The sequence below is a fragment of the Eptesicus fuscus genome, chromosome 4 (genome assembly GCF_027574615.1).
Source record: "Eptesicus fuscus isolate TK198812 chromosome 4, DD_ASM_mEF_20220401, whole genome shotgun sequence".
NCBI lineage: Eukaryota > Metazoa > Chordata > Mammalia > Chiroptera > Vespertilionidae > Eptesicus > Eptesicus fuscus.
In genome coordinates this window covers 20257209-20280891 of record NC_072476.1, presented here as the reverse complement: position 1 = coordinate 20280891, position 23683 = coordinate 20257209, and the positions used below count along the sequence as shown (strand labels likewise).

The 23683-nt window shown below is 46.9% G+C and overlaps 1 protein-coding gene and 1 non-coding gene across 2 annotated transcripts in view; one reads left to right on the top strand and one right to left on the bottom strand.

Moving 5' to 3' along the window:
- Window positions 1-23683, bottom strand: part of SNX29 (sorting nexin 29) — a 452780-nt gene that overhangs the window by 416543 nt on the left and 12554 nt on the right. The window contains exons 2-3 of the mRNA XM_054714743.1: window positions 10201-10265; window positions 7678-7730 (exon numbers count right to left, since the gene is read on the bottom strand). Coding sequence (XP_054570718.1) covers window positions 7678-7730; window positions 10201-10265 — 118 coding nt within the window. The remainder of the gene's footprint in view (window positions 1-7677; window positions 7731-10200; window positions 10266-23683) is intronic.
- Window positions 1891-1997, top strand: LOC114231610 (U6 spliceosomal RNA). The gene has a single exon (XR_003617597.2). It is a non-coding gene; the product is annotated as a U6 spliceosomal RNA (small nuclear RNA).

Sequence of the window (23683 nt, the reverse complement as noted above, 5' to 3'; positions counted from 1 at the left end):
GATCTATAAGTAAATATCTGTTGAATGGAGGAGCTAATGAGCAATCATTCTAGCCTTCGGTTTCCAAATCAGCCAAAACACTAGTATGTCTAGACACAGAGAGGAAACATATTGAGTTTATTAAGTTCTTACTGGGTGTGCCAAGTAAACATTATTACATCTAATTCTCACTACAACCCCAGGAAGTAGGCAACATGATCATTATCTGATTTTCCAGACGGTGCAACAGAGGTCTAGAGAAGTAAGTCCCAAATTACACAGCTGGTAATGGTGGTTTGTGGCCATGTGGGCAATAGACAGTATGTCTGATACCAAAGCTCACACTTCATGCTCACGGCCTCTCTTCACTATCAGGATGGTGCTGACAGCACTTATATATTGTTCTCAGTGGGCCAAGCACTGCTGTCAACAACTATCAATATAAACAATACAAATATTTATTAAAATTCAGGCCTGGAAATGTGCTCAGACTTGCTAAATGCCCTAGAGCCGTGGTCGGCAAACTGCGGCTCGCGAGCCACATGCGGCTCTTTGGCCCCTTGAGTGTGGCTCTTCCACAAAATACCACGGCCTGGGCAAGTCTATTTTGAAGAAGTGGCGTTAGAAGAAGTTTAAGTTTAAAAAATTTGGCTCTCAACAGAAATTTCAATCGTCGTACTGTTGACATTTGGCTCTGCTGACTAATGAGTTTGCCGACCACTGCCCTAGAGTTACCTAATTGCTAAAAATACTCTTATTCCTAAAAAGGAAAATCAATTCGTTTGATCAATATAGTAAAATAAAAGAAAATGTAGTGTAGATCATCTACTACAGAGCCTCGAAGTGGAAATAAAGTACTCAGGGTCCAAGGAGTACTAATTAGATTCTAGTACTAAAGAATCTAATCAATGAACCTCAGAATTTTCCGCCAGGCGGAGAAGAATCAGAACATCTAGTCAACACCTCACACTAATAAGAAGCTGGTAAGAAAGTTGTGGCAACTGAAGATAAAAATCACATGATGAAGATTCAGAGACATTTATCAGAGGCAAAGGAATGCCTGGAAAAGCCATCTGGTTTCATAAGTGTCCCGAGGAATACACTGAGCTAAGAATGACATCAGGGAATAGCAAAGGGCAGCTGATTTCCTTCTAAAAAGTTCAAAAATGTTCCTAATTCCTCAACAGGTACAGAAAAATCACCAAAACAATCCCTCTTCCCTGGAAGGCTTGTAGAGGAGAAAAAATGATCTTCTCTGATTTCTTCTGACAGTCAAATGAAAGGGTCGTCAAAACTTACAATTTCTAAATGTTCCGAGATGCATCCCCAAGCCATAATGGCAAAGAGACCCAGTGTGCAGAGAATATTTATTTGCCAAGTGTCAAGACATAAAACTCTGATGACTATAACAATAGCTGGAACTTACTAGCTGCCAGGCCCCGTTCCAACATGAACTAACTCAGCAGCTCTATGAAGTAAACGTTAGTACTGCTATCCCTGCTTACGGATGAGGACACTGAGGCACAAGAAGGCCGGAAACTTGCCCACGGTCCAACACGAGCCAGGACGGCAATGCCAGGATTCAAAGTCTGAATTCCGAAGTCCACGCTCATTCTTCTGCCCTGTAGTTTGGGTTGCTATTCATAATTCCAAAGGAAAACTTCCAGATCACATTCTGTAATTCCATGTGGGAGGAAGATGCTTCTGTGGAACTATAACGTACCTTGTCTTTGAGGAAACCCAGGGCCTGCTGCGTTCTTGGGCCATCATATCAAGAGATATGCTACAGCCTCTCCACAGGCCAAGGCTGACTGACAGAATGTGAGTAATTTTAATGAAGCACAAGAATGGGCCTTTGTTCTGAGGGGAAAACAGAGCAGAAAACAATGCCAACAGAAAAGGACGAAGAGAGCGCACACCTTCGGCAGCACATACACTAAAATTGGAACGATACAGAGAAGATTAGCATGGCCCCTGCACAAGGATGACACCAAACTAGTGAAGCGTTCCGTATTTAAAAAAGGAAAGGTAGCCGAAACCGGTTTGGCTCAGTGGATAGAGCGTCGGCCTGCGGACTCAAGGGTCCCAGGTTTGATTCCGGTCAAGGGCATGTACCTTGGTTGCGGGCACATCCCCAGTGGGGGGTGTGCAGGAGGCAGCTGATCGATGTTTCTCTCTCATCGATGTTTCTAACTCTCTATCCCTCTCTCTTCCTCTCTGTAAAAAATCAATAAAATATATATTTTTTTAAAAAAGGAAGAGGAAGAGGAAGAGGAAGAGGAAGAGGAAGAGGAAGGGAAGGGAAGGGAAGGGAAGGGAACAGGGAAGGGAAGGGAAGGGAAGGGAAGGGAAGGGCGAAGAGAAACATGCATCATGGAGCCCAGCGCCTGCTGCCACTTCCTCTGAGGTTTCTAAGGACAAAATCTGATAGGAAAAAGCTAGCCCTGCCTGTCATTCCCCTTCATGCAAATGTTGTTTCACACTCAGGTGAGGGCGGTTGCATCTTGCCCCGTAGTAATCTGCAAGATCAAACAAATCTTTCTCCCACGAGGGCCTGCACACTCACACTCACTCACACTTGGCGTTTTGGTTTTAGCAGCTAAATACTGTGCACCATGTGGGCCCAAAAACCAAACATCAGCTTCAGTCCTACCAGCACTCTTCCCAAACTCCAGTCACAAACACCTTGCCACTTTCGTCACATCTGAGGATATGTATTAGTTACTTGTCTTGAATTTGACTCACTTTTTTCACATAAACCTGTGTTACAAGGAAAACTCTACTGCTACTGCAAATAGAAAGCGTGCATGATGGGCTCTAGAGAGCCCTAAAGGGAGACTGAGCCTGGAACCCACACACTCTGCTTGAAGAGAAAGGGCTGTTAGAGATTATTATTCTGAACTGTATGATGCTGTTATTTTTATAGGTCAAACACAATCAAATATTGGCAATTTCATCTAATTCAACTTAATATAATCAACACCAAACCAAGTCTTTCCCCCAATATCAGTAAGACAAAGAGAATTTAAAGGAAAATACTAGTAACTGAGCCACTAGGCCATTGAAAGGAATTTAATGCAGTGACTTTTAACACTTAAAATAATGTTAAGTACTTGCTAGAAACTCTGCTAGAAAAACAAAAGGGGATGTAGTGTCAGTGAGCAAGGACCACACTGGGAACATCAAGTCCCGTTCTACTACCATGCGCCCCACCGAACCGAGGCATGTGCCCAGGAAATGGCAAATAAATGCTGCACCAGTGACCAGCCTCCAAACCTGTATGCCTGTGAAAGTCGAAAATGTATCCCCCTCTTGTTCTCCTGGGGTTCTTTTGAGGATCAAATGGGACTGATGACACAGACATCAGCATTTTTAAACCAGACAAGGCTGGCACAGACAGATTATCATCCCGATAGAGCAGTAACAGGGGACAACTGCTGGGCATGCTGGCCACCCTGTATTTATCCACCTTCCTAACAGCACCCGGATGCCATTTTGAAGATTAATTTCTTCTTCCCTGGATACTATCTTGATGGGATGGTGAACCCAAGTAGACATCTTTGCACTACACAAGCCATAGGGGTCCCAAGAAACTCCTTCAGCCGGATCCTTCTGCCAGTGGCCAGGAGGTGGCCAAGTGACGTGAGACTGAGCGATCAGGTGCTTCCTTCCTGGAATGCCAACCTTAAGCAGGAGGAGAGAGTCGGAAAACAGCTGGTGTTCACTTCATCAACGATGGCCTTAATTGGATCACCATTCCTTCTAGGAGACCATTTCTGAACTCTTATTTCCAGCTTCTAGCCTTCTACAGCTGCCTGACTCCTTCCTGTACCCAAACCCGGCCTGCCATCAAATCCCTAAGGTCACAATATCCACAACAGGAACAGATTTCTGTTGCTTTTTACCACTGAGCCCTGGCAGACATTCTTACAGAGGTTCCTACTGCTGTCCATCCGACCAGCTGCGCTCTCTAGCTGCAATCACAAGCCAACACCTCACATCCTGCCTAAAACTTTTCCTAAGGCAGTAAATGTGAAATGCATGCGAAGATAACACTTGGTCTTTCATGGAAAACCTCTTACAGTTATTTCTATCTTCTTAGTGGACACACGGGCTTAGATTCCTGGAGGACATGATGTGGGAAGAGACATGTAAACAAGTTCCATTTTCCAGAGACTGAGAACTCTGCCCAGAGTTACATGGAAAGAAATCCATCTTCAACTGTTCCTTTGCCAGCAAAAAAGAAGAGTAACAAAGCTCGCTAATTCACTTTTGCCCTTCCACCTATTTGCAGTCTACTACCTGCATGGTTAGGGGTCACAAGCTGAGTAACATCTATCCCAGCCAGACTTCACTCCCTGAGGGGCAAGGGCCTCCTTATCTATATATATAAAAGGCTAATATGCAAAGTGTCCCCTCGGGAGCTTGACCGGGAGACTGGAGTTCGATCGCTGCTATGACATGCGCTGACCACCAGAGGGCGGCACGGAACGAAGGAAGGCCCCAGCCGGCAGCGGGGGAAGGGAGGCCCCAGCCGGTAGCTGGAAGACCCCAGTCGGCCCTGATCACCGGCCATGCCTAGGGACCCTACTGTGCACGAATTTCATGCACTGGGCCTCTAGTATGGAATAAAACTAATTCCTACATGTCTGGCATTTTACACACAGCATGTAACATAATCCTCACAACTGGCTAGGTGGATATCGATGTTTGGGTTTTCCCCAAAACACCAAGCAATTCTCCAACATCGCTGGGTGTCCTACAATTCAACTCAATTCTGACACATCTACCTGGAGACAGTGTCAGATCCCATGGGTTAAGGCCTCAGTCCTACAAGACTGCACCAGCCTCTGACTTCAGGCGACAGACGCAACTCCAGGTTATTCCGTGTGCTTCTCACTGACCAGCTATGTACCTCAGAGGTTCCCATGAGCCCATCCTTGGGTTTGATTAATTTGCTAGAGGGCCTCTCGGAACTAGGAGAAACATCTTACTTATTAGATCACCAGTTTATTAGGAAAGGACAGAACTCAGGAGCAGCCTGATGGAAGAAGGACACAGGGTGAAGTGCGTGGGAAGGGCGTGGAGCTACCAGCTCTCTCAGAGAGGGCCCCTCTCCCCGCACTCAAGTGTTCCCCACCCAGAGCTCTCGGAACCCTGTCCTTGGGTTTTCATGGAGGCTTCGGGACACAGGCATAAATGATTGAATCACTAGCCATTGGCAACGGAACTCAATCTCCAGTCCCTCTCCCCTCCCCAGAGGTGGGTGTGGGACTGAAGTTCCAACCCTCTAATCATATGGTTCTCCTGGAAACCAGTCCCTAACCTTTGGTGCTTTCCAAAAGTCACTATGGTGAATATTAAGACACCTTTATGGATATCATCACTTTGAAAATCCCAGGGGTTTTAGGAGCTCAGCACCAGAAATGGGGACAAAGAACAAATGTCTGTCTTTCTTGTAAATCACAGTATCACAGTAGAGCTAATTCTTGGGCTCAGGGAGGTTAAGGCAAGGGACACAGCTGAAAAGAGGAGGAGCCGGGATTCAAAGCCAGGCCTTGAGAGCCCATGCACTCTCGTGCCAGCCTGCCAGGGCACACTAACAGCCCGCTGGGAGCACTGAAGCAATACCTCAGTCTAATGATCTAATGCCACAAACGTACACTGAGAACCTAATGCGTGACAGGCATAAAATGTTTGTGCAAAACGCTGAGAAGTAAAAAAAAAAAAATGGAGAAGCTGCCCTCTTCCCTCAAAGCTTGTGGTGGCACAGTTATTTAAACACTTGACTATGGTGCGATGCAATGTACACACTCAACCAGACCACGCATCTTCACTGAGCACCTTCTAGATGTTTCTAGGGACTACGACTACGTCAGTGAACAAGACAGCATAATAACATCATGCCCACACAGAGCTGACGTTACGGTACGGGACTAGAAAAGCACATCGTGCGGTGCGAGTTGGTGATAAGTGTTATGGGGGAAAACAAAGAGGGACAGATTTATAAGGGACAGGGTACCATCTTAAATATGCACTAGTTTCAAATGGTCCCCACGGCTCTACTAGGATGCCGTGGGACAAAGTGTCACAGAGAACAAGGGTGTGAGAGGACAGAGAAGTGGGAGCTGGGTGGGTCGGGGTGAGAGGGTGCGGGATGTGGAAAGCCTCCAGGATGAGATGCGCGCTGAGCAAGGCGTCCCCTTCCCTTTGCTTCCTTTGCAGGATCGTGCCTCCTGACTCTCCATGCGGCAGGGCATGAGTCAGCGCTGCTGACTTCACACAGCCTTTCCAGCAAATGCCTGTCTCTCCTCGTTGCCCAAACCTTTGTGTCGCCTCCCAATGTTACAAATTTATGTGATTATGTCAGCCTTTCCTGGGTCGTGAAGGTCAATGGCAACTTTTAGGAATTTATTTAAATTATAAAAGAAACACAATCACAGTATAAAATATGAAAAACAGACCCTGGCCGGTTAGATCAGTTGTCAAATGGAGTATTGTTCCAATACTCCAAGGTTGTGGGTTCGATCTCCAGTCAGGGCACATCCAAGAAACAACCAATGAATGCATAAATAAGTGCAACAAAGAGGTGTTTCTCTCTTTCTCTCTAACCTTCCTCTCTCTAAAATCAACAAATAAATTTTAAAAATAAATAAATGACTCTCCTTTTTAAAAAATATATTAAAAATATCAGGAAATATAAAGGTTTCCAATTAATATTGGAATAATACCTCTGTTCACATTTTGGTACATTTTTTTTTTGCCAGAGTTGTTTAACATAACTAGGATCACTTTGCATCCATATAATTTTATATCCTGCTCGCATTATTTTTACTAAATATATCATTTTTAATTCTACATATACATTTTCTGCTTTAGAAGAATTCTGCACAGCCATGGCTGGTTTGGCTCAGAGGATAGAGCGTCAGCCTGCAGACTGAAAGGTCCTAGGTTCGATTCCTGTCAAGGGCACATACCTGGGTTGTAGGCTCGATCCCCAGTAGGTAGTGTGCAGGAGGCAGGTGATCAATAATTCTCTCTCTTGCCCTAACCGGTTTGGTTCTGTGGATAGAGCATCGGCCTGCGGACTGAAAGGTCCCAGGTTCGATTCCGGTCAAGGGCATGTACCTTGGTTGCAGGCACATCCCCAGTAGGGGGTGTGCAGGAGGCAGCTGATGGATGTTTCTCTCACTGATGTTTCTAACTCTATCCCTCTCCCTTCCTCTCTGTAAAAAATCAATAAAATATATATTTTTTAAAAATAATAATTCTCTCTCATCCTTGATGTTTCTATCTCTCCCTCTCCTTTCTTCTCTAAAATCAATAAAAATATATTGTTTTAAAAAAATTCTGCACAGACATCAATTTAATGGCTATATAATATTCTACTCTACTGATGCACTATACTTTATTAACCATTTCCCAACTGTCAAGCATTTAAATTTCCAAGTTTTCATCAATATAAATTTCCCTGTAAGTAACTTTATGCAGCAGGTATTTCAAGTAATTCCCTCAGTAGATTCCAAGAAGGAGAATTGTGGGAAGCTGGGAATACGTCAGAGCAGACACTGCCCGGACGGGCTACAGGCCACCCAGACTTACTCACTGCACTGGCTGCAGAGGCGACCACAGAAGCTGGTCACCTCTAGCCACCTTTATGCTCTTGAAGGCAAATGGTTGTAGAAGCAACATATTTACCTGCTGTCAGAATCCGAGGCGATTTCCTTTCTCCCTCCGAAGCGGATCTGGCACTGAACAGAAAAAGAAGCCGCTGAGATCAGCTATTGGGATGGGACACTCAACTGTCACAAAACAGTCCACACAGGCCTCAGGGTCGGCCGGAGACACAGGGCCAGAAACTCTGGGTGCCGAGTCAGGGCGTCCCTTTGCCCTGGGCGTCAGCCCAAGACATAAGACAGTGGACACCCAGCCTTCCAGCCGCCACTTACAGGAAGTCCTTATCTCCCTCCCACTGTACAGAGTGAGCCTTGTGGGAAAACAATGCTAAGAGGAAAACAGAAGCACACAGCTTTTGCACATTATCTAGGAAACTTTATGTGTCAGCAGCTGGCTGTCCATAACACAGGGCTCCTAATAGGCAATAATTAAAACTTCCACAAATCTGCAATGATGGGTGCCTTTTGACAGGGCCCAAGGTTGTTATGAATGGCTAGAAATTATGACAGTACAAATCACGCTTCTTCCCTGGCCAGGTGGCTCAGCTGGTTGGAGCGTTGTGCTGTACATCAAAAAACTGTGTGTTCAATTCCTGGTCAGGGCACATCCTTAGGTTTCAGGTTCAATCCCTGGTCGGGGCCATGTTCAGGAGGCAATTGATCAATGTGTCTCTCTCACATCAATGTTTTCCCCCACCCCCGCTCTTTCTTTTCCTCTCTCTAAAATCAATAAAAACATATCCTTGGGTGAGAATAAAAAAAAATTATGCTCCAAAGAAGTCGTCTGGTTGTGCTGAGTGACACTTTTCCCAGGGTGGGTACAAACAAAAGCAAATTGTCCTCCTTTTTTTTTTAATTGCAGTAAAATATAGAAAGCATAAAATTACCAGTTTAACCATTTCTAGTTATACAATTCAATTCACAATATTGTGCACCCATCACCACTATCCACTCTTCTCTTTTAAAGAGTGGGTAGCAGGCTTACAAGATTCCTGAACTTATTATATATTTTTTAAGTGATACATTTGTCAAAACTTATAGAACTTTGCACTCAAAATTGGTTAAAAGGCATACATATACAACACTTTCGCTCCCCCAAAATAATAATACCAATCATGGAAGATCTGGGCATAAGATCCAATTTATTTCTGTTTAACTACTATACTTAAAGTGGTTCCACTTGCCTCCTCATCTTCTTGTCATATTTTATTTTATTTTTTTAAATATATTTTTATTGAGTTCAGAGAGAAAGGGGGAGAGAGAGATATAAACATCAATGATGAGAGAGAATCATTAATCGGCTGCCTCCTGCATGCTCCCTACTGGGGATCAAGCCCGAAACCCAGGCATGTGCCCTTGACCAGCATCGAACTCGGGACCCTTCAGTCCGAAGGCCGATGCTCTATCCATGGAGCCAAACTGGCTAGTGCTTCTTGTCATATTTTCCATTTTTGGAGTAAAGAAAGAAGAAACAAATATGTGTGCTCTAAATTTACAGTGGACCAGGAACTGGCCAGGCCTTTACCTACTTTAATAAATGCAATTCACTCAACAGCCCTGTGGAGATCAGTGAGCAGATTACAGCAAAGGATGCCCAGAGAGGCTAGATGAATTGCCCAAGCACACACAGCTGGGAAGAAATGAAACTGGCCTTTGACTCAGCTACACCTGAGCCTGTGTTGTTTGCACTGTATCAGGACACCTTGAAGTTTGGGCAGATGGTGAAGTCTCCAAGCTCACCTAACACCTAACACAATCAACACGTAACACACACCTTTATTAAAGTATTTATCTCCTATCTCCCTATACTGTGATTACATGCATATGATTGTCAGTCACCCCTTCTGAGCTACCCAGAATTCCCAGGGCTGGATCCTAGCTCTGCTTGCTACTTATTAACTGTGACACCTTAAGCAAGTTATTGGGCCTTTCTGAGCTTCAGTTTCTTTAGCCATAAAATGGAAATAATTGTAGGAATTACCTCACAAGGTGGCTGGAAGGATTAAATGCAAAGCACTTAGCAGAGGGCTTAGCACATGTTGAATGTGCAATAAATGATGCATGTGGTATATGCAGACAAGCAAACTTAAGCCAGCTCATGTCAAAGCTCACTTCCCACCCAGCCAAAAACCAGGCATCAAAATAGCATCAACCAACCAGAGTAGAGACCATCTGAAGGATCTACACCATCGATCCTGGGCATGGTTCATTCCTCCTCGTCTCTGTTCTCATGCTCACCAAGTCCTAACCCAACCACCATGGCTGGTACGTACCCATAGGAGTTGAAACCCACATCAACACCCTTCTCTAAGGGACACCCCTGAAGGATGGGGTCCCCCCGGAGGGCTGTAGAGAGGAACACCTCTGTCCCTACCTCTGATCGCCTTCCCTGCTCTCTCATCTTCTGGGGGAAACTACTGGCCTCACTGTTCCCAGATACAACATGAGAGTAAGTCTGTCTATATAGAAGGACAGAAATGACTTCTCCTTGAATTCTCTAACACTATTACTTGATCTCAAGGTCAAACATGAGCTTTCCTCTTACCTGTTTCACGGCATCCAGCAGTCGCTCCAGCAGAAATTGTCTTTTCATGTCATTGTTCTGTGATCCTGAAATGCAACAAGGCTTAATTAGTTCTGTTTGACATTAGCCTTCTAGTAAGACTTTCTGACATACAGTATATAGCTGTCCCCAACTAGGATCAGCCTTCTCTTTAATAAAATCCAGACCGGCACCAATAATCTACATCATCACAATGAAATTTGACCATTTCTCGGTCCCTGCAACCGGGAAAGCATCTAAACTATGGTCCCCAAATTTGAAGAATGTGTCTGGAACAGTCTAACTCTGGGTTTCTCAACCTTGGCACAACTGACATTTGGGCCAGATGGTAGAGGCTATCCTATGAATTGTAGGACGACTAGCAGCATCCCTGGCCTCAACCCACTAAATACATTAGTGTGCACATGCACACAGACGTACACACATGCACACCCTAGTTGTGGCAACAAAAACGTCTCTAGCCCTGGTTGGTGTGGCTCAGTTGGTTGTCATTCCCCTGCACCAAAAAGTTGCCAGTTTGATTCCCAGTCAGGGAACATGCCTGGGTTGCAGGCTCAGTCCCCAGCAGGGGGTGTGCAGGAGGCAGCTGGTCGATGTATACCTCTCACATGGATGTCTCTGTCTCTCCCTCTCCCTTCCTCTCTCTGTAAAAAGCAATAAAAAAATAATACTTTTTAAAAATGCCTCTAGATGCCCTATGGGGAGCAAAATTATCCCCAGTTGAGAACCAATGGTCTAATTTAAAATATAGGTTTCCTGCCCTAGCTGGTTTGGTTCATGGATCAGCCTGCGGACTGAAGGGTCCAGGATTTGATTCCAGTCAAGGGCACATGCCCAGGTTGCGGGCTCGATCCCAAGTAGGGGGAGTGCAGGAGGCAGCTGATCAATGATTCTCTCTCATCATTGATGTTTCCGTGTCTCTCTCCCTCTCCCTTCCTCTCAAATATCAATAAAAATATATTTAAATACATACACACACACACACACACACACATATATATACATACATACATACATACATATATATATATGTACACATACATACATTTCCTAATATGCAGGCACTGCTCATTGGTGGATCTCACCATCATCTCCAACACCCTTTTCCCATGCCACTGCAATACCTAATTACTCCTTTCCAAGCCTCTCATAAGGCTGACCTTAAGAAGTTCTACTAATGAGATGTAAGCAGAAGTGCACTGGGAGGGTTCTGGGAAAATTATGCCTTCCTGATAAGAGAAAAGATATTAATGGCTTCCTTCCTTCTTCCATCCTTTATGCTAATCATAAACACATTGGGTGGGGCCCAGCAGCATCTTGCTGCCATGAAACAACAAGCCTGGAGGGAAAGCCAAGAGAATCACAAAGACACCAGCCTTGATGTCATTTTGCTAGAAATCTACTACCTCTGACACAACGAAGACCTCCTTTTGTTCAAAACACTGTACGTTGGGCTGTTACTTGCAGCCAAAAGCTTTCACAACTGATACACATGGCATACACGGAACTTCCACTCAGAGAGGTCTGGGCAAGGACTCTTTAAGTCCCAGACAGGACACTGTCAGAGCTGCATCTGATCCTCCATAGGAGGCCCAGTGACTCTAACCAACAGAGACACGGCCACCTGTTATGATACACCTCACACAGAATGCAGCTGTTTCAAAGGAGGCTCAGAGTCAGAGGTCCAAGAGCAGATGCTCCACATCGCAGGTCCTGAGCTGCCACCAAGCTGCTTCTTCCCTGGGCAGCTCCACTCGGGCTTCACCAGGGAGCACTAGCAGGGCATCACCTCAGACATGGTCAGCGATTCATCTGAGTCATCCCAGGGCCACCCGGTGGATAACAACTGTGACCTTGTTGAGCACTTCCTGCATACCAGGCACTCAACTGAGTACTCTGCATTCATTATGTCATAATTTTCACAACCACCCTGAGAGCCAGGTATTAGATTCCCATATCACAGATGGGGAAACTGGATCTCAGAGAGGACAAACAACTGTGTGCATTGGCTCATTCAGTATTTATTTAACTTCAACTGTGTGCCAGGCAATATTCTAATGGCTGGGGACACAGGAGTTAAGTGCTATAAAAGAGCCATCTTCTCATGGAGCAAAAATTCTGTTAGGAATAAACAAAGAGAACCTAAGTAAAGACATAAATGAGATGATGTTAGAGAGTCCTACCAGGAAGAAAAACCAAATGGGCTGATGAGACAGGGAGGAAGCAAGAGGGCCATGTCAGCCACGGCAGTCATGGAAGGCCTCTCTGCCCGGGTGACATTGAGCAAGGAGAGGAGCAGCCATGGAAAGGTATGGGCGACCAGGGTTCCAGGCAGAGCAAACATCCAGAGTAGAAGCCAGAAGGCAGGAACACACTTGGCTTCTGGCTTTCCAGGCCCAGAAGGAAGTCTGCTGTAACGTAAGCAAAAAAGGGAAGTAAAGACCATACAGGCGGGCAGGGGCCAATCACAAAGGGTCTCGTGGATCATGATAATGGGTTCAGTTTTTGTTCTAATTTGAATACTAACTGGTGGAACTGTGACCTTGACTCAAGACCGTGCCCCTCAAATGCCTGAGTTAGAACTCCCACCACACAGGCCTGGAGATAAAACCAGTCATAGATACTCTGCGGACACAGTAATACAGCTGATTCCCAAATGTTGCCACTGTTATTTTTCAGGAAGAGGTTTTGAGAAAGGACAGCCTACACATCGCTCCCACCAGACAAGAGGCCATCCTGAAGTGTCACTCATGACGGAGACCCCACCCGCCCAAGGCCCTGGAACATCTCTCCTGACACCTGTGTCTATCAATAAGTCCTGCTCTTTGTTCAGCAGGTTTAGTTTCTACTCTTCTCTAACACCAGAATAGGGAAGTCAGGCTTGCTTTCTTCCTTTTCCCAAGTACTGCACCCAACAACCCCACTTGCCCTTGGGCAATGCCAGCTGGAAACCTGACAAGGTCCTCCCCACCCCCGCCTGAAATGCCTTTGCTGTTTTTTCTGATCGTAAATGTACAAAGAAAATAAAAATCTCCATCACCTCACTAGGATCCATTTTTAGTGCAGCAATCTTCAAGCTGCCCTGTGCACACGAACCCCCTGGGTGTTGTGAAAAGGCAGATTCAGCAGGTCTGAGGTGGGGCCTGGGGCTCTGCATTTCTCACAGCTCCCAGGTGATGCCAATGCTGGTTCCTGACTAGCATCTGAATAGCAAGAATTTAGCACCTACCCTTAATGACACACACAATGATCCTAGATGTTTTCTAAGGTATCTTGCCACCACTGCTTTTTTGGGATGAGACATCAACAGACTCCCCTGCCTTACCTTGCAATGTTTGTTTGTTTTTTTGGTCAGGCCATGATTATAATTTTTTTTAATATATTTTATTGATTTTTTACAGAGAGGAAGGGATAGGGATAGAGAGTTAGAAACATCAATGAGAGAGAAACACCGATCAGCTGCCTCCTGCACACCCCCTAATGGGGATGTGCCCGCAACCAAGGTACATGCCCTTGACCGGAATCGAACCCGGGACCCTTCAGTCCGCAGGCCGACGCTCTATCCACTGAGCCAAACCGGTTTTTCGGCCATGATTATAATTTTTATCAATGCCTCTCTTGTGGCAGGAAGAAAAGCCTGTCCTCTACAGAGAAACAACCTGACGTTGTGCAGGTCTCAGCCCACCAGCCCCTCCCTGGCTGCCATCTCTCTACAGGAGAAAAGCGCACTTGAGTGAGACAACCCTGACCTCAGACAGGCACCTGTGGCCATCCTAGCCCTGAATGAGGATTAAGAGAAGGGGTCTCATGGGGTGGAGGGAGCACAGGCGGCCTTGGGAGCACTCGTCTGCAGGACGTGCCTGAGAGGCTCATGGCCGACAGTGGAAGGAGCACTAATGGGAAGTCACAAGGTATCATGAGTCCTCATCCCAGCCAGACTGCACGTGACAGGGACAGCCACTTCCCTTCCCCGTGCACTCGTTTCTACATTAGCGCATGCCCTCCTCGCTCCGCAGCCTGCCAACGTGGGGCCCCCTTGGAGACAGGCAGGCAGAGAATCAAAGCCACCACTCTCTTTATCTTCTTCAAGAGACAAAGAGGAGAACACAGCACCCCTGCCAGGGCCAGGAAGAATCCTCCAGTCTCACACCCATACCCACCTGCTGAGCCTCAAGTGTGGACTCAGCCATTAAGCAACTGGCATTTCATCCTTTGGTCCTTAACAAAGAAGGAAAGGTGGTCCATTCACCAGAGCACTGAGGCTCAGAGAGGAAAGATCTTCATCCAAGGCCAGTCCCATGGGAAGTGCTTGAGGAGGGATTCAATTTCAAGTCCACTGGCTCCTGGTTCAGCCACCTCTGAATCTCGCTCACTCTCAAACCCCTCCTTCCCACTCCCCCATCCTCCACCCCGTAACAAACCTGCAGCTACAGTATCACTACCAGTCCAGAAATGACTCCTCTGTGAAAGCCCACTTTCCTGCTTCCTTCCTTCTCCAAGGGCAGCCTTCGTCAACAGCCAGAACAGGCTTCTTTTTAATTTGTGAGATTCCCCATCAGAATGAAAATAAAATATGTAAAGCCACCCCAGGAAATACTGCCAGAGACCCACAAACCTGTCGGGAAATGCAGTGATCCCCGAGGGCTCGAAATCAGAAATCACATGTGCACATGAAAATCACTCACCTGGTTCAGGTGCATCCCTGTGGTCTGGAATGTCTAGAATCCCTAGGCCTCTACATTAATTTTTACCACAAGCCTCCAGGGGTTAAGAATGGGACAGCCCAGGTTCAAATCCTACGCCACCAGCTATGTGACCATGGGCAAGTTACTTAAACTCTCTGCACCTCTTGGGTCTGCTAAATGAGTGGATGTTTACTGTACACCTGCCACAGTGCCAAGTACAGACCAAGCACTTTATACACGATAGCTACGATATTATTGTTATTGGCGTAAGACCTCCGGCTCTAACAATTACTTTCAACTGGCTACCTTCTCTCCAAAGCAAAGGCAAACCAATTCAATGTAGGCCTCTGTGTTCACTGCCCTGGGGGGTAAAAAGGTGAAAAGGGTCCATGGCATTTGGGGAGGGGAAAACAAGCAAGATGCACTCTATGCATAGTCCTTCTCTAATCCTTGCAGCAACCCTGGAGGTCCAGGTAGCCATTGTTTCCAATCACAGAAGAGTTAGGTGGCTTGATCAAGGCCACACATACACTTAAACTGTGGGATTTCCCTGCCTCTCCATGCAACAGCAGAAGTGAAGTCATGCCAGGCATTTCTGTGGTCTAAGGCTAATCCTTGCAATGCACTAGGAGGTATAAGGTAGAAAAGAAAAAGAAGGCAACGAACGCTCTTTGGGGACCCATTGCATGCCAAGAATTCTGCCCAAGGTCAAGCAGCAAAGCACTCTACCTGGGAGGCTGAACCCTGGTCTGCCTGACTCTCGGCCCAGTGCTCTTTCCACAGTTGGGGGCCAGGGGTTTACTGCAAAGAGGGGAACTGTGCTTTAAATGCTGGGAAGGACCAGAATAAGGAAACCCATACAGACAGAACGCAACTGCTTAATGGGTACGGGGTTTCCTTTTGGGGTGATGACAATGTTTTGGAACTATAGAGGTGGTGGTTGTATGACATTGTGAATGTACTAAATGCCACTGAACTGTTCACTTTTAAATGGTTATTTTTATAATTTTAAAATTATAATTTAACAATCGTTCATTGGTTTAATTATATTAAACCCATAAGTAGTTTTATGCTATGTGAATTTCAATAAAGAAAATATCTGCAGCAGGTAGATATTGGCCCAGAGCACCCCCCTCCTCCACCCCACCCCCAAGCAAAAGCAACACCTAGAGTAGGATTCTCCAAAGGGTGGGTGTAACAAGGCAACTCCAGATAGTACCCAGCCCCAACCCTGAACAACCGAGTAGAAAAGCCACCCACACTCACTTCCCTTTCAGATTTCTGAAGATACTGAGGGGACAGTCTGTCTGACACTAGGAGGTCCTTAACTCCAGCCTCAGTCAGGCTCCTAGTAGGAAACAGGCACACTCAAATACAGATAGTTCAAGAGGTTTACTTTAAGGGGCTCTACTGAAGAAAGGGTATAGATACGCAATTCTCAATCAGGGTGATGTCACCCCCCCACCCCCCCCACTCCACCCCACCCCCAACCCCACTAAGGACAGTCGGCAATATCTGGAGACATTTTTGGCACAACTGGAGGATGCTACTGGCATCTGGTGGGTAGAGTCCAGGGATGCTGCTAAACATCTTACACTGCACAAGAGAGCCCCACATCGGAGCATCATCTAGCCTAAATGTCAAGAGTGGCAATTAGAAAATTCTGTCCTAAAGTAGGTTTGATTATCCCATTTCACAGATGATGTGACTGAGGCTCAGAAAGGCTAAATAACTTAAACCTCCACTGTGCTCTGAATCCCATCTCCTCTCATCTGCTCAAGGACATACTCCAGCAACTGTCCCTCTTTTCCCCACACTGTCAACTTTTTTTTTTTTTTTTTTTTTTTTGCTCATTTACAAAATTCCTGCAGCATACAAGGATATTGTACTATCTCCCCCAAATTTAGTATTAGCCGTGCCTGGTTCCCAATGCCCTTCCAACTGCAATCCCTTTCTCTGCTGCCCTGTCCAGCACAGCTCTTCCCTCTGAGAGCCACCCCTGCCACCATTACTGTTCCAAGTTTGGCCCATGCCCTTGTGCTCCCATCTCCTTCACCTGCGCTGAATTATCTACACAGTGGCCGTAACATCTGGAAGTGCAGGTGAATACTCGGTAGAGAATCACTGATATTCCAAAGCAAATACATGATACACTCAATGATACTACATGATTCTTTCAATGTACCCTGCAAAGTTGTAGTTCACAAGGCATTTTCATCAAACCCTGCATAAACTTGTTGTGCACTATCTCAGATTATTTGTTTCTGGTTCTCACTGAATAAACTGCACCTCTAATGTACCACAGAACAGTAGTCGGCAAACTTCTGCTGTAAAGGGCCAGGTAGTAAATACCTTTAGCCTTTGCGGTTCATACAGTCAGTCACTAACCACTCAGTTCTTCGTTTGTATCTCAAAAGCAGCATAGATAATACATTAATGAATCGGCAGGGCTGTTTACCAAAACAGACCTTGGGCTGGATTTACCCCAAGCCCAGCTTGCAGACCACTGCCCAGCAGTTCTAATAGGGGAGGGGGGTAAAAATGAAACAGTACTGTCTACCTTTCCAGACTAAACAGCCACCCTGCAGTAGACAATTACATATTCGGTGGCCCCAGCAGGCAGTAAACCAGGCCACATCTTAGTCATGTTGCCATCTTCCCTCACCCTATAACCAACACCCCACCTCAGAGCTTTGCAGAGGTCAGGTACATCACATCACCTTTTACCACTGGCAGAATTTATACTGTCACATTTGCAGGCATCTAGGATGCCTGGCTCTCTCGACCCAATGGAGAGTTTAGTGCTATTTTGTTTTCCAACCTGTTTCAAATTTAGAGATGGAAAGAACACAGAAGTGAATGGGGGAGCAGACAGGGTTGTCCGATATATTCTAGAGGCATGCATGTACATGACCAAAATCGAACCTCTCCAATCCTGTGGGTCAGGTGGAGAATGCAAATGAGTGATGTGGCAGGGAAGGAGGGGGAGGCAGAGACTGCGGGGACCAAGACAGATGCCCCTTTAGAGATGGCAGCTGCTACTCAGCTCTAGCTGACAGCACTTCTCAGCAACACCAGTACAGCATTGCTCCATCTCCCAGGTTTTTTTGAAAAGCCAGAAATTCAGATTTTCATGTCAATTAGTTGGCACTGTTAACGTAAAAAACCATTGAAACCTGTAAAGAATGTTGGTGAGTTTATTTGAGCCAAACATATTCGGGAAAGCAGAACCTCAACAAATTGAGATAATGCTCCAGAGAATGGCGGGTTACATCTGTATTTATACAGTGCAATCAAAGGAAAGGGATGTAAGTGGGTTACATGAAATCCATTGGTGATAGATTAGAGAGGCGGGAGAAAGCAAAGCAGGGAAACCCCTGGGATTGGATAAAAGGTAAAATGATAGACACATACTTAGGTGAGTGCAGGGTATCTGTCCTGGAGTCCAGGCACATTAGGTTGTGCCCCAAGGGGTCCAGAAAAGGGAAGTTACAAGTTAGCCAGACATTTCAAGAGTATGTTATCATAGATGCAAAAAGACAGATAGGCTCAGTTAAGGTAAAGGTTGACCTTGTCAGTGAAGATAACATATTCGGTGGCCCCAGCAGGCAGTAAACCAGGCCACATCTTAGTCATGTTTACTGATGTAACTGCCCACCATAACTGCTTTTAGTTAAAGTTTAATTTTAGACCATCCTTTGTGATTACTTTAGGTCTCTTGAGTTTGCAGACCGCCATGCAGGTCCTCTCCTGAGCTTGTCAGGTTAGTATGTGGCCCCTTTCATCCACAGCCCCTAATTATACTCTTTTTAGGGAAGTGTTTCAGCCAACTCTGCATTAACCAAACATAATACACCCAAAGGCCAGATCTGCTACCAATTTTCCATCCTGAGATACACGGTAAACCTTTACATTCACCTGTAAGCTGGGTGCAGGCAGCCCCAACATAACGGATAAAGGAACCGAGCTTGGAGACATTGATCACTTGCCCAACGAACAGCTCAGAAGTGATAGACCCAACATTTACCCCAAAGCCTATGCCTTCCAACCCCCACAAAACCAGGTAACCTTGGGCAGTTCAACTTCAGACAGAAAAAGGGCTTCCTCAGCGAAGGGCCAACAAAGACAAACCAACCTCCTCCTGCTGGCTGGCTCAAATGTCACCTTCTCTGAGAAAGCCTCCTGCCGAGAATCCCCAATGGGCACAATAATCTGCTCCCTGAACTGCGCTTCCTCGGCCCACCAGCCACACCACATCCCGGCCTAATGCCTACAGCAGAGTGGATTATGGGGACTCTTAAACCTGCTCCTTAAACCAATCCTGGGTGGCAAGCCTTTTCGGGGATGAAAATAAGCCTGTTAGATCCCCAGGGCAAGGACGATGGGCCAGGTACAGAAACTCACCAGGGCAGAAAGCCCCAGGTGCCTAGCAAGGGGCAAAACCGGGAAAACAAGAACCTTGCCCTCAGGGTAACCCTTCCTCCCCCAGCATATGCCTGGTCATGCAGTTTGGACTCCCAGACCTTTTCCTCCCTAAAGACAACATCTAGGCCTCAGCTGTGTTTTAGCTCCAGGCCCAGCAAAGCAGCAAAACCAGACAAGTGCCTCTGTGGCTGCCTCAGGACCGCCTGCAGTGACTGATGACCCCCTGCCCTGGCTCTGACCAATCAGTGGACACCACAACCCTGACAGAGCGCACCTGGAAAGCTGATGGATATTCTACTAAGACCTTCCCCTGAGACCTCCCCTAAGATGCCCACCTGCAAGTGACAGACAAATACCCTCAGCACAAAGGATCAAGTGCGGATCTCCCTCCAAGGAGCATGTCCATGCCATTCCCCCACAGGCACGCATTCCCTAACCTCTAGGGCCGTGGTTGGCAAACTGCAGCTCGCGAGCCACATGTGGCTCTTTGGCCCCTTGAGTGTGGCTCTTCCACAAAATACCACGGCCTGGGCGACTCTATTTTGAAGAAGTGGCGTTAGAAGAAGTTTAAGTTTAAAAAATGTGGCTCTCAAAAGAAATTTCAATCGTTGTACTGTTGATATCTGGTTCTGTTGACTAATGAGTTTGCAGACCACTGCTCTAGGGGAATCCATGAGACTTGCAAGCAAGGGAGCAATGGGCAGTGGCAGCTTGTCCCCGGCTAACACTCTTTTCTCTGCATAGCCCTTTCTTTTAGATATCCCCATCTTCCATCCCCTTTTCCTTAAATAAATTCAATTTTCTTTCATCTTGATGGCTATTTAGCCTTCTGGCACACCACCCACTTTAACCTTCCACATTGGTGGCCCGTGTGGGATATCCGTAAGAGAAGCTTCCACTCCTCTCCTCACCGCCTCCCCAACCCCTAGAGACTCTTAGTCTTGGGGTCCAGCACCAACCAAGTCCTTCCGGACTCCCAAGCAGCGGCAGGAGTGCCAGATGGTCAGACCTCCTGATTCCTACTAACAGGTGAGTCACTTCATTTTTTGGAAAAGGGCACTAGGGAACGAGACTCTCAGCTCCCCCCGGGCCACCACTTCTGGGCACAGGTCAACCACTTACAACCCACTAGGGCGGCTGCCACTGAAGGACTCTGGTGATAGGATAAACCAGACTCACCAGGCTCGGAACAGGCGCATTTGCACTAGGCAGCCCGCCGGTTTCAAGCAAACGTCCCAGCAACTGAGGCACACTATGGAAAACCACACACTCGCACAAACCCTGGCCCAAAACACCCTGTAGGATTGTTTTTTGGGGGAACTGTGAGTCTCGGCATTATCAATTCTGGCATTTCACGTGGAGAGAGCGCACTCGCAGGCTGGTCGTGTCACATTAGGGTTTCGCCAGGAATCCCAGCGCTGGGTCCAACCAGCAGTTTACCAGGCAATTAATAGTAAGGATGCCTCTCTTTACCCCTAGCCTCCAGGGACTCTGGGTCCCGAAACTGAGCTTTTCTGGCGGGGACACCCTCTAGACTAGGTCTCCGGACACAGAAGGAGGCAGCAACCAGGCCAGGACACCATCCTTGGTTTCTCCCTCTCAATAGGCAACTCTCCCTCCTACAATCAACTCAATCTCAACCCCTCCCAAAGACTCACCTGCCTTTTAAAGAATGTTAAGGCCCTCAATTTATGAGACAAAATTAGACCCAAATGCTCATTTTCTATTGCAATACAGGATGGCCACAATATAGATTAGACAATCAGGAGATCTGGCCCCAGAATGGCACCCTTAATTATAACACCATTCTCCCATTGGATTCACACTGGGGCCACCTAGGCAAACGGTCCAAGATTCCCTAAGCCTTAACGCATCCCTGCAAACAGAAGGAAATCAACAATTATGGAATCAAGACTCCAAGGAGCGTTCCATGGTTACCCAAGGAGCTTTAAACAGAGGGACCAGGACGAGCCAGGCCACAGCAGCAGCCTCGCATGTGTAACTCGCAGAGTGAAGCAGCAGTTTTGTCTGCTCAAGCACTAGCATGTGAACAGATAAAATGAACAATCACGCTCCCCAAAGTCAGGGCACTGGTTCCCAGGATTGTGGAGGAAAGTGGCCCAGATGGGCCGGGATAAAAGGACAGACTGTCCATGGCCACACAATAGAAAGGAGACAGACTCAGGCCATCCAAGTGGATGTGTGATGTCTAAGACGGAGTCAGCAGCAGATTTATAAATGAGCAAATAGTTTACTCTAGAGCAGGACAAACAGACATTTTCTGTAAAGATCAAACAGTAAATATTTTAGGTTTCCAAGCCATTATGTCTCTGTCATAGCTACTCAATTCTGCCCTCATTGTGTGAAAGTAGCCATAGACAAGAGTAAAAGAATGGATGGGACTGTGTTCCAACAAAGCTTTATTTACAAAATAGATAGCCGGCCTAGTGTGCCAATCTGTTGTAGGAAAAACACTAAAATGGCAGTGTGCAAACACTTGGAAGAGAATGTGTATCTTCCCCCAGGGCTGGAGAAATACAAATTACATTCTTACTTAAAATTAACTTCCACATGTGACCACTAAGTAACTATTAACTTGGCCAAGAAACATTTAAAAAGAAATTCTGCAGTGCTGGTAAAGCTATGGAGGAAAAGGTACACACCACCAGTAACAATATCCTGGGGTAGTAAGTTCTTGAAAAACAGTGTGGCAGAGCGTACCAAAAGCTACAAAATACTCTTGATGCATGGGAAACTCAGCTATGGAGGAAGGATGGGGGAAATGAGAAAAGGAACAAGTAACTATTTTACCAGTCCTTCTACCTTCCAGATATTGAGTAAGGAGCTCCATGTGCATCTCTCACTCTCATTTCCGTTTTCTGACCAGGGAATCAAGAAGCAGAGAATTGCCCTCGTTCTATAGGGAGTGAAACCCAGGACTGCCAGAGTAGTGTTTTTTCCACTACAACACGATGGCTGCCTAAACATAGCGTCAGAGTTGCACAGATTTTTCCAGTAGTGTCCTAGAGCAGGGGTCGGCAAACTATAGCTCAAACCAAATCCAGCTGCTGCCTGTTGTCTAAATAAAGTTTTATGGGAATACAGCCATGTCTTTCCATTTGCTGTTTTTATCCTACAACAAAGGGGTGAGTGGTTGGGACACAGACCAGATGGCCTGCAAAGCAGAAAATATTTACTATCTGGCCCTTTGCAGAAAATGTTTGCCAATTTCATCCTAGAACATCATAAATGGAATTACTTTCTTTTCCTACAATGGGAGAAAGGTTAAATAATTGGAGTACCTCAATTTTATGAAATGTTATGCGGCCATTTCTAATCATTGTGAAGAGAAGGAACATGGATAAACACTATAATACAGGGGTAGGCAAAGTAAGTTGACAATTTTAAGTATACCAAGTATAGTTTATTCTTGTATTATTATTTACTAGAGGCCTGGTGCACAAATTCGTGAATGGGTGGGGTCCGGCCAGCCCACCCCTATGAAGGCCACAGGCAGTTGGATGACTGGCCCTGCCCCCAATCTGGATGGGTGGGGCTGATGGGGTGGCTGGCCGGGGGGGAGGGGCCGCGGGAGGTTGTGGGGTCTGATCCGGCCAGTTGGCTGCCGCAGTGCATGTCATAGAGACAGGTCATTCTGGTCGTTCCAGTGTTCCAGTCGCTTGGCTTTATATATACAGACTAGAGGCCCGGTGCACGAAATTCATGCACGGAGGGGGGAGGTGTCCCTCAGCCCAGCCTGCATCCTCTCCAATCTGGGACCCCTCAGGGGATGTCCAGTCAGACATCCCTCTCACAATCCGGAACTGCTGGCTCCTAACCGCTCACCTGCCTGCCTGCCTGATTGCCCCTAACTGCTCCCCTGCAGGCCTGGGCACCCCCAACTGCCCTCCCCTGCTGGCCTGATGGCCCCAAACTGCCCTCCCCTGCCGGCCTGGGCACCCCCAACTGCCCTCCCATGCAGGCCTGGTTGCTCCTAACTGCCCTCCCCTGCTGACCTGGTCGCACCCAACTGCCCTCCCCTGCAGGCCTGGGCGCCCCCAACTGCCCTCCCCTGCCAACCTGATTGCCCCTAACTGCTCCCCTGCCAGCCTGGGTGCCCCCAACAGCCCTCCCCTGCAGGTCTGGTCACACCCAACTTCCCTCCCCTGCTGGCCTGGTCTCGCCCCCAATTGCCCTCCCCTGACAGCCTGATAACCCCCAACTGCCCTCCCCTGCCAGCCTGGTCGCACCCCACTGCCCTCCCATGCAGGCCTGGTTGCCCCTAACTGCTATCCCCTGCTGGCCGGGTCGCACCCAATTGCCCAGTCGCCCCCAACTGCCCTCCCCTGCCAGCC